General features: G+C 41.6%; 1 protein-coding gene across 39 annotated transcripts in view; it reads right to left on the bottom strand.

The window, feature by feature from the left end:
* NRXN3 (neurexin 3) overlaps nt 1-16,894 on the bottom strand; it is a 1,691,350-nt gene that overhangs the window by 1,121,724 nt on the left and 552,732 nt on the right. For all 39 annotated transcript variants that reach the window (XR_010136857.1, XR_010136859.1, XR_010136858.1 and 36 more), the window contains 1 exon segment: nt 14,484-14,867. Coding sequence is in view for 34 of the 39 variants with exons in the window: in XM_054529674.2 (XP_054385649.2) it covers nt 14,484-14,867 (384 nt within the window). In the remaining 5 variants the exon portion in view is untranslated.

Here is a 16,894-nt window from a genome sequence, read left to right as displayed (position 1 = left end):
TCCCTCCCACAGTACCTAATCCCACCTCTAAGGCCTCCTGTTTTAATGAATGGCAAAGAATAATAGAAAATCTGATAGACCAGGTGAAAAATTCCTACCTTTAGTATTTGCTAACATTGCGACTATGGAAATTTATTTTAGCTTTCTGATCCTTGGTTTAAGTATCTAAAAATCTGAATGATACCACAAACTTTATAAGATCTGCTGTAAAAATTAAATGAGAGAAGAATAATAATACTCCTCCATGTACTGAACACTTACCAAATTATAGGCATTGTGCCAATATTTTTACACAATTATGTTCTTGAAGCCTCATAACAACCCCAAAATGGCTTTTTGATGGAGCAGAAAACTGAGGCTAAAAAGGGGTTAAAAACACATCCAAGATCACATAATAGTGAGCAATGGAATTGGAATTCAAATCCAGTTTTTTTTGTTGTTGTTTTTTTGTTTGATTTTGAGATGGAATCTCGCTCTGTTGCCCAGGTTGGAGTGGCACGGTCTCAGCTCACCACAACCTCCGCCTCCCGGGTTCATGTGATTCTCCTGCCTCAGCCTCCTGAGTAGCTGGGATTACAGGCACCTGCCACCACGCCTGGCTAATTTTTTTGGTATTTTTAGTAGAGACGGGGGTTTCACTATGTTGGCCAGGCTGGTCTCGAACTCATGACCTCATGATCTGCCCACCTCTATCTCCCAAAGCGCTGGGATTACAGGCATGAGCCACCGCGCACCTCCCCCCTGCCCCCACAAATCCAGTTCTGTCTGACTCCAGACCTGGTTCGTCTTACTTAAGGACCAAATTATACCTGGCACATGCAGGTACTCAATAAATGTGAATTCCCTTTTTATACTCCCTTATGTGTGAATGTCAGTGGCTTTCATGGCCTCACTACAATTGTCTACTCCCTCCCAGGTTGCGTTTTAGTAGTTCCCTTCTTCAAGATGATCAGGAATCTGCATATTTAGACCACTTCTTTAAGCATCTCTTTTTAAAACGATGTGTTGATAATGTAAGGTTTGGATAATGAGATTTTCCAGACCATAAGTTGCTAACTAAATTAATTGCCAAGCTTATTTGTAATAAATAAAGGGATGATTACATGTTAAAAAAAATCACAGGGACCCACTGAGCTTGTGAAGAAATCTTCTGACCCACACAGCAGGAGCATCTTACTCTCAGCTACAAAGGACCAGCCCAAAGGTACAAAGCAAGAGCACCTCTGAAATTGCTTTAGGATAGACAGATCTCATCAGGGATTCAAAATACTGAGTGATAAGTCCCAGCATGGCTACTTACTACCTCTGTGACTTTGGGCAAGTTATATAACTACTTTGAATCTCAGTTATTTCTTTGTAAATTATAAGCACTGGAATAGTTGATTTTTTAAGGCCCTGCCCAGCTGTAGCATTCAATGATTCTGTGTCAGCTGACACTTTTCAAAATCATGATTTCCTTGTCTAGTGGTACCCTAAGATGTTCCTACGGTCAAAAATAAATTTAGCTTTGCTTTTGAGATATGTGACTTAACACACTCAATCTAGGACTATTTTGAGGAATAAGACAAGGTGGTAAATGTGATGTTACCTGAAGTAGGCCCAGAGCATTTTTTTTTTTTTTGAGATGGAGTTTTCGCTCTTGTTGCCCAGGCTGCAGTACAATGGCGTGATCTCAGCTCACCACAACCTCTGCCTCCTGGGTTTAGGTGATTCTCCTATTTCAGCCTCCCAAGTAGTTGAGATTACAGGCAAGCACCACCACGCCTGGCTAATTTTCAGTAGAGATGGGGTTTTCCCATGTTGGTCAGGCTGATTTTGAACTCCCGACCTCAGGTGATCCACCTGCCTTGGCTTCCCAAAGTGCTGGGATTACAGGCGTGAGCCACCGCGTGCGGCCCAAAGCATTTTTACAGGATAAGAAACTAACAAAAGCACTCACCCCACCATCACCATAAATGTACCAGTGAATCCTGCCAACTACACAAACCTATAGTCCATATGTGTCACTACATCTGATATTCATGTGAGTTACTGCATTAACAATACATGCTTTCTCCTTGGAAGGGCATGGCCTGCTTCACAAAGACCCCTGTGAAGTACTGGAAGTCATCCTTCCTTTCAGTGAACACAGAACCCTCTCCCACCTTCCCCCACTTCTCTCAATGACTGCTGGATTAACTTAGCAAGGAACTTAAAACCACAATAAGTGAGAACTGGTTAATGAAACTAGTGATGTTTATCCTGAGAATGACTGACAACATTTCAGTGAAAAACATGATAGTTGTCTTTGAATAACTGAAGGTCTATTGTAGAGAAGGGTTTTAGCTTGATCTGTTCTGGACATCCCTAGGATCCACGGCATGATAAGCACCTAGTGAAGGAATTTTTTTTTTTTTTTTTTTTTAGTGAATAAATCCTGTATAGCTCCCAAAGCCTGAACCAAGGCCAAAAGAAAGATTCTGAAGATGGATGACGGCTATGGTTGCACAGCGATGTGAATGTGCTTTATGCCACCGTATTATACACATAAAAATGGCTAAAATGAGGCCAGGTGCAATGGCTCACGCCTGTAATCCCAGCACTTTGGGAGGCCGAGGTGGGCAGATTGTTTGAGCTCAGAAGTTCGAGACCAGCCTGGGCAACATGGTGAAAATCCATGTCTACAAAAAATACAAAAATTAGCTGGGTGTGATGGTACATGCCTGTGGTCCCAGCTACTTAGGAGGCTGAGGTTGGGAGGATGGCTTGAGCCCAGGGAGCAGGGGTTGTAGTGAGCTGAGATTGCATCACTGCACTTCAGCTTGGGCAAAAGAGCCAGGCCTTGTCTCAAAAAAGAAAAAAAAAAAAAAAACTAAAATGGTAAATGTTATGTTATGTGTATTTTATCACAATAAAAAAGAGTGTTTACAAGAACAGAAAACCAAATACCACATGTTCTCACTCATAAGTGGGAGTTGAAAAATGAGAACACATGGACACGGGGAGGGGAACATCACACACTGGGGCCTGTCAGGGGGTGGGGGGCTAGGGGAGGGACAGCATTAGGAGAAATACCTAATGTAAGTGATGGGTTGATGGGTGCAGCAAACCACCATGGCACGTGTATACCTATGTAACAAAACTGCACGTTCTGCACATGTATCCCAGAACTTAAAAGTACAATAAAAAAAGGAAAAAAATAAAATAAAAAGAGTATTTCAAAAAAGAGACTTCAGTTGTAGTGAAAGGAAGATTTTTAGACTACTTAGTAATATCCAAAAATGGAATGGCTGCTTCATGAAGAGGTGAGCATCCTTGTTACTGAGAGTAGTAAAGTATATCGATCACAGAAGAGAGGACTCAGGAGTGGAAGATCCAGAGATCACCTCAATATATTCTTGGGTGACCTTGAGCAAGTTACTTAACCTATCCTTAACCCCAATTCCTCAGATATAAATTAAGAATGAAAATAGCACATATCTTATGTAGTTATTACAAAGATTAAATAAGCTAACCACTGCTAAGCATTTAGTACATCATATGTAGATAAGAGTACATATTTCTATAGAGTCTACACAGCAATTTAGGAATTTTGTCCAGGGGTATATATGTATCAGATATTGAGTTAGACTCAAAAACCTCAGAGGTTCTTTCCAACTTGAAAATGTGGATGTGTAAACTCTGATAAAAGAGTCACCCCCCACAACCCCTAATAAATATTTTATAATCTATACAGATAACAGAACTGTTATTCATCATTTTTTTCTCCTTCTACCTCTACTCTCAATATAGCCTTGACTTTGTGGATTTCCACAGAAGGAGGCTCCACCTTGTAGTGGCTGAAGATGCTGGGTTGCTTGTGAAAGTTTCATTACAGACAGAGCCATGGGACAAGGAGATCAGAGACAACTAACTGGCTGGAGATGAGATCCTGCTGAGCAACAGTGAGCTACTACAGGAATGATGACATTAGGAATCAGCTGCTATCTTCAGACCCAGAGAGGATGCTTTCCAGGATGGGGAGAATTCAACTAAACAAACATCAGAGCAGTTTTCTTTTCTTTACAACATTGCTGATGGAGATAAACAATGTGCCAGCCTTAGCTGGTGTCAGTATGTGGCCCCAGGCGACCGAATGAAAACAATATTTAAATACCAGTGAGCCACAGCAGGAGGTTTCAGACAAGGGGCCTGCAGAGAAGATTGAAATCTGAAATGCACAGGGCTTTCTTACCCTGCAGAAACAAAGAGGGGGAACATGCTAATCCCACAGATTTCATGAGGCTTCTGATTTACTGGCCTCTTAGAAGGCTCTGTCGGGGTTTGTCATTTTGATAAGAGTGTCTTGCTATAAAGGTTAAACATGCTAAGAAGCATGAAATGATCTTCTCCAAGAAAGACTGCATCTACATGGCAGAAAAATAGCTGTCCAGTAGCCCACAGAAGGGGGTCTTCCAAGAGCCACTCATATTGAAGGGTCCAGCCTCAAGTTCCAGATGTACTTGTCACTCCAATATCCTCTCTGTTGGGCTGGATTATTTGTTGGGGTAAGATGGGATGAGTGATGAAACAGAAAGAGAAGAGAAATATATACATCTCTTCCCTCCACATTTCCTCCCTCTAAATCAGTTGCCAACATTTCAAATAAAATTTATCAATTAGAACAAATTACTGGAGATTTACCAAATGGCTTTGCTATAACGCATGACTACTGCCTAGAAGATCATGAGACATAAAAGTATATCTTCACAAATATGCACAGATGCATGTATATTTCTTTGAAAAATCCAATAAATAGGAACCAAAATGAGGGACTAAGAACATTCTATTCTATTCTATTGACCACTCATTTCCTACCTGGAGGCCTCAGTTTCTTCATCTAAAATTGGGGGTGGGTGGTTTTGCTAGATAGTATCTGAGCATCTATTCTACTGGCAAGATAAGTAATTATACAACTCTTTATACTCTGCCTGGTTTTCGTTGGGTCAGTCAAGTTTTAGGTTTTAAGTTTGGGACTTCTATTCACGATTACTACATGTTTGCTGCTTTTTCCTCTTAACAATCCTTGGTGGGATTAAAACAGAACCCATGATAAAATAGAAAACTTCTCAGAAGCTAGAGGAAAACTATACACATGTGCTTTATGCACAGACACATACATAATACTCAGTATCGGGTGTCATCACTATAAATCCCAAATGAGAGACCAGAATAGGGAGAAGTTCAAAATTTGATTTTTCTATCTCCAAGGAAAAAAATCTTTTAGCTTAATTTCAAATATGGCCAGTTTTACAAGACAAAGAGAGACAAACTACAACTCATTGTTTCTACCAAATATATGCCAAAGCTTGGTTGAGATCACTACAGTCATAACAGATCATTTTAACGCAATTCTTTAAAACCCGGGATTACAAAAGAGTCACATTTTAATTCCAAATACGCCATTTAAAGTATGAAGAAAAGCATGCTTTGATACGTTCTCTTATGGCCCAACCTTCTCAACTTTAAACTCTAACCTGTATCATATGCCTTAAACACAGAAATAAGACCTGGGTCATTTCCACCACACAAGAAAAAAAAAATGGAGTAAAAACACCAGCCAGATCATTTTTTCAATTCTTGCATTGCTAAACTCCAGATTCTGAAAGGGGAATATTAACTTTATTATCTATGTGAGCACATTATACACTTTGATTCTACAATGGAGCCTCACAATAAGCCAGTTAAACACCCACTGCCAATATTGTCGTGGTAAATATTGAAACAGAGGCACAGAGAGAAGGTAAATACATATGTTCCGAGTGGGACCAAAGCAGGTGTAGGTTTGACTCTCAGCTACATCTGCTTAATGGTCACCACAGTCCTCCCCACTCCTCCTAAGAATCTCCCACTGATTCAAGATGGCTCAGAAGAAAGGAAGAAGCAAAAGGCTTCCATGGCCAAACCCTTGCTCTAATTCAATTTCAGCTATTCTTCAGCTGTGTGTAATTGATTACTAACTAAGTCCTATTGACATTGCCCCTTTTTTATTTATCAGATATGTTCGAAAACTCGACCTCCACTCTCGTTTCTTCAGGGAGGGCTCTTATCTCTCATTCCTGAATTAATACCAATGCAAACTGGACTACTATATGCTGACCTGTTGGTCTCCTGTCTTCTGTATTCAATTTATCTTCTGCCACAGTTATCTGACCTGGTTATCCCATTGTTAAACGTGGTATGCCTCCTATAAGATAATGCCTAAACTTGTTGAGAAAGCAAAGTGTTTCATGGCTGGCCCTGTCACCCCTACAGCTGCATCTTTGAAAACTTCCCCTCAAATCCCTCCTCCTCACTCTTTAAGCCCTACATGCCACCCACATGGAAAACTTACTGTTTATTGAAGTCACCTTTATACATGTGTTCCTTCTGCCTGGAATTGTTTTTCCCCTGCCTGGTCTGCCTGGGAGATCTTTGATTCTCCACCAAGCCTCAGCTCTAGTGGCACCAGTCTGTAATGCCTTCCATGATATTTCTCCCCACACTGATGTCCCAATTGCTCGGATACCAGAATATAATAGCACATTTATAAGAACCACAATCAATGCCTTTGTATCCCAAGTGCTCAACACAGTCCCTGGCACGTAGCACTCTGTAGGTATTCAGAATGAATTGGGTGGCCCTTAATTTCTTCACGTAGAAAGTGAGGATAATAATATGCAGTCTGCAGAGTGGATGTGAGGGTTAAATGACTCAGTATATATTAAGAACCAAACATAGAGAAGGCACATCATTTTTTTCAATAAATAGTAGGTTTTTTAACTTTCCTTTCCTCTTAATCCAAACTGTAGTGAAGAAGGATTCATCTCTCTGTGAAAAGAAATATGAAGCCAGAGATGCTAGAAAAGCCTGCAACAATCCCCTTGTGTTGTGTTTCAAAGCACTTGTTTCTTATAATTTAGCAGCATTTCAATTTATTGCACTATTATGGGCAGATGTCTGCTGGCAGTTAAGCTGCTTTGAGCACATGCAGTAATAAAGATACAGAGTGGCAATGTAAATGGCCACTGAGTCCCTGCATTTGACAGCACTGCAGCCAGCAGCAGGTGTGCCGTTGGTTCATAAGCAGCTGTCAAGCACTGCACCCAAGTGCTGACCCTCACATTCTCGGGTTGAATGCAGGTGTAGGTGTCGATTCTTAAAAGATCTCCAAAGTCCCCAGCCTGTCCTTCTTAGACCTGGAAACCTTCAAGACTCTAGAATAACTGGAATCTACAACCCTGATACTCTTTTTTAGAGTAACAGCACCAGCTGTGATCAGAGGTAGCTCAGACTCTCACCTGGTGGAATAACTCTCAGCTAGGGTTCATGTACTATGGAAAAACTTCCTGGAATCATAAAATCCTGTGCTTGTGGAAAGGGAAACTTGCAGAACCGGAAGTCAAAAAAAAAAAAAAAAAGAGGCTGAATCTGTGCTCTGCTTGTGGCTGTCACCAGGGATACATTTGTATGACTTAAGCAACAACAGAAAAGCAAAAAAAAAAAAAAAAGGAGACAGTTTGATTTATGTAAATGAATTGCACATTTCTTGGGAAGCCCCTTTCTCAGATACATGTCATTATCTATCAAAAAGAGTAAACAATGGACCAAAGAGGAAACAGCCTTTTCATGCTCTTTAGAAATCTAAGGTTCTATTCGTTAATCCATCAATTAAAACTCAGGTCTGATGGGCCTGAAGTGTACTCAGTACACCAAGGTATTCATTTTCTTAGATGAATGAATCAGGGAGATGAAAATTTCATTGCAGTGCTGATATAACTAAACTGAGTCCTAATCCAGACAGTTCTGCGGATTGCAAGGAAAAAGGACTCACATTCCTGCCCTTCATTCACCTTTCTCTCTCTCCTCGGGATAAGGGAAAACATTGCCAAGCTGATGACATTTGAGAATCAGAGTTTTAGAGTTGAAAAGAGCCTGAGAGAGCATGAAACCCAACTGCCTCATTTTATTCTTGCAGAAAAGAAAGATCAGAGGATCCATCTCCAGGTCAGACATTTAAATAAAGGATCTGGAAATCTATGAGGGATGAGGGCACAGCCATAATGCAGATTCCCCTCCTCAATAGCACTGAGACCAGTAAAAGCAACCACCATTATTATATTTGACCTTGGAAGCCCAGGTTTCTGTTATTCCCACACCAGTGAGATAGCCTGAGCAAGACCTCAGTGAATCCAGAACTAATTATAAAATGGTATAAAATGTGCGTCATATCTTGCTTTCTGATTGTTATCTTTTTCTTTCCTGTGATTATTTCCTGAATCGTTGACACTGGTAGATTGCATTAGAGTTTGCAGATTATGTCTCTATTCCCTCTGCTGTGCTGTGAGCTCATGGAGGACAGAAAGTATGTCTTCTATTAATATAAATGTATATCCTCATTAGCTCACAAAGCCTGACACAGAAAAGAGCTAAATACCTGTTTATGGAATCTCCATGTTAATGTTGAAGTTAATTCCAAAGAAGCATCATAGCTTCATTTCCTACAGTTTTCTGGACCAAAAGCCACTGAAACTAAAGCTATTTAAGGTAGACTGTGTTGAGAATATAGAAATTTTAATAATTTAACTTTAATATTCTAAAGAAGACACAAAATGAATTTGGATTTTTCATAATCATGTACTACATGCTATACAGTTGTCCAAAGAAGTGATAAGTATGGTTTGATCTAAAATGATAGTGATGGAAGAGAGAGTGGACAGATGCAGGATGGGTTTGTAAGAGAAATGGATGAGACTTGCTGAGATAGATTGAATATCACAGGACAAAAATAAAAGAAAATGCCCAAGGACAGTGGGGATGCCATTTATCAAGATGCGGAAAAACTGAAAGTAAAAGAAGTCTGGGGCAGGAAGGAAGACCTCAAGATTTCTGCTTTTCAATGATATGATTAAGCTGTTCAATGATACGATTAAGTCCAACAGGACTTCACAGGATGGCAGGTGGTCTTCCAGTATATTCAAGAATTTCAACCTATCTGATTAGAATTAAGTAGCTATGTATTAAGTAGCTATTAATTAAGTAGCTTAAGTTAATCTATCAGATATCCAAATGGAGATGTCAAGTAGACAACTAGGGATATAAGAATCTGGGATTTCAGGGACAGTTCTAGGCAAGAGACCTCAATTTGGAAGTCACTAACATATAGATGACCTTTAATAACGTGGCAAAGAATAAGAGCACCAAGGGAACCATGCAGGCCAAGAAGAGACCTAAAACACAAACCCTGGAGCCCTCCAATATTTAATAACCATCTAGTATATGTATATAACAGTATATATGAAGGAAAGGCTGCTCAATGTAATGGAAAGCCTGATGCATTAGGAATCAGGAATCATAAATTCTAACCATTCTATAGCAATTTCAAGTTAAACTGATGTTGACTTAACTTCTCAGGGCTTCCAATTCCTCATTTACCAAAACAGGAATGTGGTACAGGTAACACTAATGGTATCTGCCAACCCTACTATTTTCACTATTTTCTTTTCTTTTTCTTTTTCTTGAGACAGAGTCACTCTGTCGCCCAGGCTGGAGTGCAACTGTGTGATCTTGGCTCACTGCAACCTCCACCTCCCAGGTTCAAGTGATTCTCATGCCTCAGCCTCCTGAGTAGCTGGGATTACAGGCATGCACCACCAAGCCCAGCTAATTTTTGTATTTTCAGTAGAGACGGGGTTTTGCCATGTTGGACAGGCCAGTCTTGAACTCCTGACCTCAGGTGACCCACCCACCTTGGACTCCCAAAGTGCTGGGATTACAGGCATGAGCCACCACGCCTGGCCTCTGCCAACCCTACTGTTTTCTTATGACACGATTTCCATGTGGCATATATGTAGCATTTCAATGACACAATCCAGCCTCATCAAAGATTGGTGTCTCACCCTTTCCAGGCAGAATCATTTGCTGCTGCTGCTGCTGCTGCTGCTACCCAGGATCACATAGGAGGTTGCCTAAAAAGGGAGGCCCTGAATGGAGAGGAGCAGCAGCTGCTGCCTGCATGCCTTTCCCACTGGAACAAGAGTCACCAGAGAGAAGTAAAAATACTTGTATTCTTCGTGTTCAGCTGGTGCATATGTCAGATAAATGTTGTACTGTAGGTTATTTTTCTTGACATTGGGATGAACTTGTGCTGAGCTTTATTTACTTTCTTGCCAAATGAATGCCAGGATATGTTTAGAAAAAGCCATTCAGGGAAGAGCATAGATTCAGCAATGGTCTAAAATTTAAGCTCCATGATCTACAAATAAATCAAACCCTTGGCTTTGCCTTACTGGAACTTGATGCTCACCAATTGAACTAGACAGTTTGGCTATACCAGCAAAGAGAAGATGTTGTCCCAGGTCAAGTGATCATAGCTACTTAAGTAGGACTAACTCCAGAGCAGGCTAAAGACCAGCTAGACTGTTTCCTCTGTCCAACAGGACTTCACTGGATGGTAGGTGGTCTTCTAGGATACTAAGGAATTTCAACCTATCTGATTAGAATTAAGTAGTTAAAACAGGCCTTTGCTTTTCAGGTCATGGAGACGTCTCTCACATCACTATGAACAGCCAACCAAAATAACTAGAGCTAAACAGTTGGGATGGGTAGAGACAGCTACATCTTAGAATAGCAACAGATTATGCTGAAAAAAACCTAAATACAATATCAATCGAGCCAATTTTTAGACATCAAGATTTAGAGTAGCTCATCTTCGCAGGCAGAAGAAGCACTCTTATGAGGGTAGAAGCAGGAGTTACCCAATTTTATTAGAAGAGAAACATACACATGCAAATCATTTTGATTTTTTTTATTATTATTATACTTTAAGTTTTAGGGTACATGTGCACAATGTGCAGGTTAGTTACATATGTATACATGTGCCATGCTGGTGTGCTGCACCCATTAACTCACCATTTAGCATTAGGTATATCTCCTAATGCTATCCCTCCCCCCTCCCCCCACCCCACAATAGTCCCCAGAGTGTGATGTTCCCCTTCCTGTGTCCATGATACACATGCAAATTAATCTTAGTATCATATACACAAACACTTTCTACTTCCAGGCCTTATTCTCTGACTCTCCTATACTTGGCTGATGACTTTGATCCAGGAATTGTCTCTTAGACTTATCTGTTGCTGACTTTGCTTGGGTCATTGGTCTATTTTGATGTAGTGTCTAGTGTCTGACCTGGGCCATGAAAACTCCAGTTTTCAGCATTCCATCTATGCTTTCTTCAGTGTATATACACAAGTGCTTCTTTCTAACACTCCCATTCATGTGTGGGCCCGGTGATACCAAGGGACTCACCCCCAAGGAAGTTCCAGTAGAGAACACAATTTGAGCTACTGGGACACACAGCCTTAAGAATTGTCTTAGGCTTAACACATTTAGTACAAATGATCCATTCTAGACTTAGAATTCATTCTAGAATGCTTCTACATAATAAAAATTAGAGAGAGAATGGCAAACTGAGTGACTGTGTTGATGTTGTTATGGTGAATGGGGCAGGGCTCCTTAATCCAAAAAGTATTCCATTCCTGTATAGACAGAATACTCAACACATTTTCTTCACTCTTCTTCAGAAGTGCCTCGAGTGGATGCCTAAAGTTAGAAATAGGAAACTTAAAATCCAAGAAACCTTGGATCCCCTTCTCTGGGCCACCACTCCTTCCATATAGAAGTGGCCATTCTTGCCTGTTTGTCCTACTGTTTCCCTATAGACATCTGCCATAACATCAACCACATGTTAAACATTTCTCACATTTCCCTTTGCTTCTCTGGGAGGACTATACACCCCTTGTTCACAAGTAAAGGCTGTGTCAAGTTGGTGTTTGTGTTTTGAATTGTTTGTTTGTTGCATTTCCAACCTCAAACATAGTGCCTGGAACACACTAGGGCTTCAATATATGTCAATTTCCTGCAGGAAAAATGAACAAAAGATACTCAAAAGAGTCTCCACTAAGGAATCAGTTTCAATAAAGAAAAACAATGTCACTGGGAATCTCAACCTTTCTTTGCTAGCAGAGAAGAGTCCTATAATTTTTACACTCCACTGATTCATTCTGAACATGGTGTCAGGAACAATCCAGGGGCAAAAAACAATTAGTAGGGGAACAAAACAATCAGTTGAACCGTCTGGGATTTGAGCGATGTATAGATCAAATATCTTGTATTTGCTAAGCTTCTTCTCATTTGGCCAGAATGGATGACTCTCGGCTGCACTGCACCAAGAATAATTGTCCCTCATATATCCCCAATCAGCTGCCTCTTAATGACTAGTCAGAAGTGACAATGTAAAAGGTGCAGTGACTTTCACTGTTCTTGGCAAGTTTTGGACCAACTCCCATTGATTCACCCTTGAAATGGGTGAGCTCAGAGACACCTTGTACAGCTGGCTACAGTCACTGTGCCCTGCCTCTGACAATCACAAGGCCCTTGAGTTAAGAAGAGACCCAAGAAGAAGTGAGATGTCTGAGATGACCTTTACACTGTCTTCGTAGATAACAGAAGATCTGCAACACTTTGGCAAACACCAAAACTGTCTCATGCATCTCAGAGACAAAAATGACCTTTCTATCTTCCCCAACCAGCACCAGGGTAGGTTACCCTACAAAGATATTTGGAAAGAGCCCAGGCACCTGACAGACTGACCAGCCCCCTGTGGCCTATTTCTGTCTCAGATGGGTATTTCCTCATCATAGCTCCTGTTCTGGTGGTTGCTGACTTGAAAATTCAGTGAATTTTAATTTTAATTCCATATGCTCCAAGAAAGCTCTCTCTTCCTCCTTTGTCCTCATGTCCTGTATTCTATTTCTGATCTGACTGTAAGAAGGGTTTGTAGTTCTCTTGAAATATACCTTAGCTAGTAACACAGTTGGCCCCACAGGTGGCCTTACAAAAAACATGCCTTGAAAACTGGTCATTCAGCCCTTGTTCCAGACCTGGCCCAGGATCCATCCATATCACCTATCTTCTGATACTTGGACAATTTCTGGCCACTGGCCACGGGCCACTGGTCTGTAGAGATGAGACCCTGCAGGTCTCTCCTCAAAACGTTCTTCTGTCTCAGAATCTCCATGTCCCTTTCTGTCCACTAACATGCTATTGTCTTACATCATCTTATTACAGCTTATTATATAGATGTCTCAGCTCCTCAGCTAAATAAATGATGAACTTCTTGAGGGCAAGAACTATACAGGTATAGCATTCTCAAAGCCCTAGAGCTATACCCTTAGCAAAAACTTGGTCCTGATGCAGATTATCCTTTCATAGAATATAGAAGCTGACAGCCTGTGGATAGTCAGCTTGATTCTGTGTGCATGGCATATAACAAAAATAGACCAAGCTGCAATCTGCAAACAGCTTGACTGGAATCTCCTTGTGTTGATGTTGTCTCTTTTCTTGCCTTTATCTATGCCCTTTACTTAAACTGTAAATCGGGTGCAAATGTCAGATACTGAAGTGGTGAATGAAAAGGGAATCCTCCCAGCATTCTGGCCTAGTCTACAGGGTCAGCCCTCATCTCTTTGGTCCCCTCTCATGCCCCTCCTCCCCACCCCAACAGTTTCCCAATTCCATTCTGGACATTTTTCAGAAAGGAAGAAAGCATCCAGTCCATTCTGGACTTTGTTCAGGTCCTCAACTGTCAGGGTTGCTCACTATACAGTGAACCTGTATAGTATGTTGGGTCTCCTTGCAAGGGCCTCCCAAGCTTCTCTATACTTTCTCTTTAATGGTGTTGATGAGAATAACTATGACTATAATAATCACTAACATTAAATGCTCAGGAACCTATTAACTCATTTAATCATCATCAGTATCTTGTGAGGTATGTACCTGATCATTTCTATTTTACAAATGAGGAAGTCATGTTTCAAAGATATTGACTACCATGATGAAATTCCCATCACTGCATGAGGGCCAGATTTCTCACCCAGTCTGGCCCCAGAGTTTATGTTCTTAACTAATACATCACTCTGCCTCTTATAAAACTCACCATGTTTGTAATCAGTTATTTAATGGCTAAATATTCCACTAGGCAGCAAGCTCCATAAAAACAGCAATGAATCTGTCTTGTTCAACATTGTATTTCTGAAGCTTAACCCAGGAGTTAGCTTGTAGAAAGCACTAAAGAAGCACAAGTCAAATGAATGAATAAAACAGCCAGTTGGCTAGGCCCCCTGGAGTCCCAAAAGAGAATTATTTACCCTCTCTAAATAGAAAATATTTAATCAAAAAGTATCATAATCACAGTAATATTTATTATAAAGCTTCCCTTTCTGCAACTCAGTCTTAGCCAAACAAACCCAAGCATTCAGAATTAGAAAGGGTGCAATCTGGAAATCAGTAAACCCAAAAACTCTCGGAAGAAAGAAAGTGCAGGTAGGTGCAAAGGCTTGGGCTGTCCAGTTACAGTTGGGGCATGTCCAACTGTAACACATCAGCCCCACTCAGGCCCTCACTTGCCATCCTCTAGGCCGACTCACCCCTTTCGCAGGTTCTTCCCCAGTATCCGGTGCCGGTGCAGTCGCAGATGAAGCGGTTCCAGCCGTCCTTGCACACAGCATTGTTCTTGCAGGGGTAGCTGTCACACTGCTTGGCGCTCATCCGTGAACAGGAGGACTTGACACCCGCAGCGTTCTGCATCTCTGCCAGCTGTCGAATGTTCTTGCTGCGCCCATCAATGAACAGGTCGCGGATGCAGCCCACGTAGCCATAGTTGAGCATGGCAGTCCACAGCTCGGTGGGGAGAATAAGGCCAGCACGGTTCTCCGGCAGCCCTCCCAGGTACATGTCTCCTTCCAGGTCCAGGATCTCGCTCTCCCCACTGGCGGTGAATGGCGTGCGCCTGCTGTTCACTGATATAGTACCTGGGGTGGGAAGACAGATCTCAGGTGAGTCTGCCAGTTGCTTAACCAAACGAAAGAAGCCTAACAGGTGAGTGCTGAGACCAGCCATTGGCTGGCCAGGAGACAACAATGTAAGCAAAAGAATTAGCTGTTACAAGACAATGGAAAAGACAATGTAGGCTGCTTGGTTCCAATCTCTGCCAGCTAAGTCAACCTGGCCCTTAGGAAGACCCAGGAAAATCTCAGTGACCTAACATCTAGTGTACCTTTTCTCTACTTAACCCTCTTGGCTGAGACCATACAGGTTGAAAGCAGCACAGTTCCTGCCTGTATTTGAATTCCAGCTCTAATATGTATGAGCTATATAACCGTGAAGAAGTGACTTCACCTTCCTGTGCCTCAGTTTCCTCATTTGTAAAATGGGAAAATAACTGTCCGCACCTCATAGGTTGGTGTGATTAAATAAGCGAATATATGCAAAGTGCTTTTAAGAGTGACTGAGACAGAATGAGGCCTCTGTATGTTTGCCTGAGTTTTCTTCAAGGGCTCACCAACCCCCAAAAGATGGAACTTCCTCTTCTGTCTCTCTCTTCATGCACTGGTACTCTCTAGATTGAGCATTCACTACCAGCCCTGCCAGTGAATATTTTGAGCATTCCCTGTGATACATTTTAACTGAAACATTATTCCTTATTTAATCATTTAATAAATGTGTATGGAAGACCTATTCTGTCTCTGGTATAGTTCTAGGCACTGAGATGAACTTGATAGGCATGTCTCTCCTCTCATTGAGCAGATGTTCCAGAACAGAGGGACAGAAAATAAATGATATGGTTTGGCTGTGTTCCCACCCAAATCTCATCTTGAATTGCAGTTCCCATAATCCCTGCATGTTGTGGGACAGACCTGGTGGGAAGCGAATTGAATCATGGGGACAGTTACCTCCATGCTGTTCTCATGAAAGTGAGTGAGTTCTCACAAGATCTGATGGTTTTATAAGTATCTGGCATTTCTCTGGCTGGCACTGCACTTCTCTCTCTCCTGCTGTCATGTGAAGAAGGACATGTTTGCTTCTCCTTCCACCATGATTGTAAGTGTCCTGTTCAGCCATGCTGAACAGTGAGTCAATTAAACATCTTTCCTTTATAAATTATCCAGTCTTGGGTATGTCTTTATTAGCAGCATGAGAATGGACTAATACAATAAGTAACCCAATAAATGAAATAAATTAGCTAAGGGCAGGTGCTATGAAGAGAGTAAAATGGGTGGTGTGCTAGCTACTCATGTGTTCTACTTTAAAATGTAGAGTCACTGACGGTCTCTCTAGGCAGGAAGGATCCAGCCATGCAAAGTCCAGGAGAGACAGCATGCCAGGCAGACGGGATGGCACCCGAGGTAGGAAGGAGTGTGGCTAGAATAGAGAAGGCAAGAGGGGGTGGGCAGGAGATCAAGTCAGAGAGCTAAGCAGACCCAGGAAGGGGTTGGAGTTTGGACAGCATCAAATGAGACTGTAGAAGATGAAACCCCACAAGCTAACCTGGGACCTTGAGAACAGGGATTCTAGTCCTAAATGTCTTTATGACCCTAGGCCAGTCCCTGAACCACTTTATGGCTCAATTTCCCGAACTGGAAAATTAAGGAAATGGACTAGGTGATATCTAAACTTCCTGTCAGAAATTTTAAAATAGGTATTTATTATTCTTCACGTGCTTTATTGGTATCAAGATAAATGGGTCATGCCATCCATTAGTCAGCCTTCACCTCTGTCTGATTCTCAGTTTCTTCAGTTATGAAGGGTGTATAACCTGAAGGGCTGTGAAGATCAGATGAGATCAAGAATGAAACATACATTTTAAAGTATGGGCTGGGTGTGGTGGCTCACACCTGTAATCCCAGCACTTTGGGAGGCTGAGGCGGGCAGATCACTTAAGGTCAAGAGTTCAAGACCAACCTGGCCAACATGGTGAAACCCCATCTCTACTAAAAATACAAAAATTAGCCAGGTGTGGTGGCAGGCACCTGTAATCCCAGCTACTCGAGAGGTTGAG

Source organism: Pongo abelii, chromosome 15 (assembly GCF_028885655.2).
Source record: "Pongo abelii isolate AG06213 chromosome 15, NHGRI_mPonAbe1-v2.0_pri, whole genome shotgun sequence".
Taxonomy (NCBI): Eukaryota; Metazoa; Chordata; class Mammalia; order Primates; family Hominidae; genus Pongo; species Pongo abelii.
The sequence above is the reverse complement of the archived record's forward strand: the minus strand, read 5'-3'. Positions and strand labels throughout refer to the sequence as shown.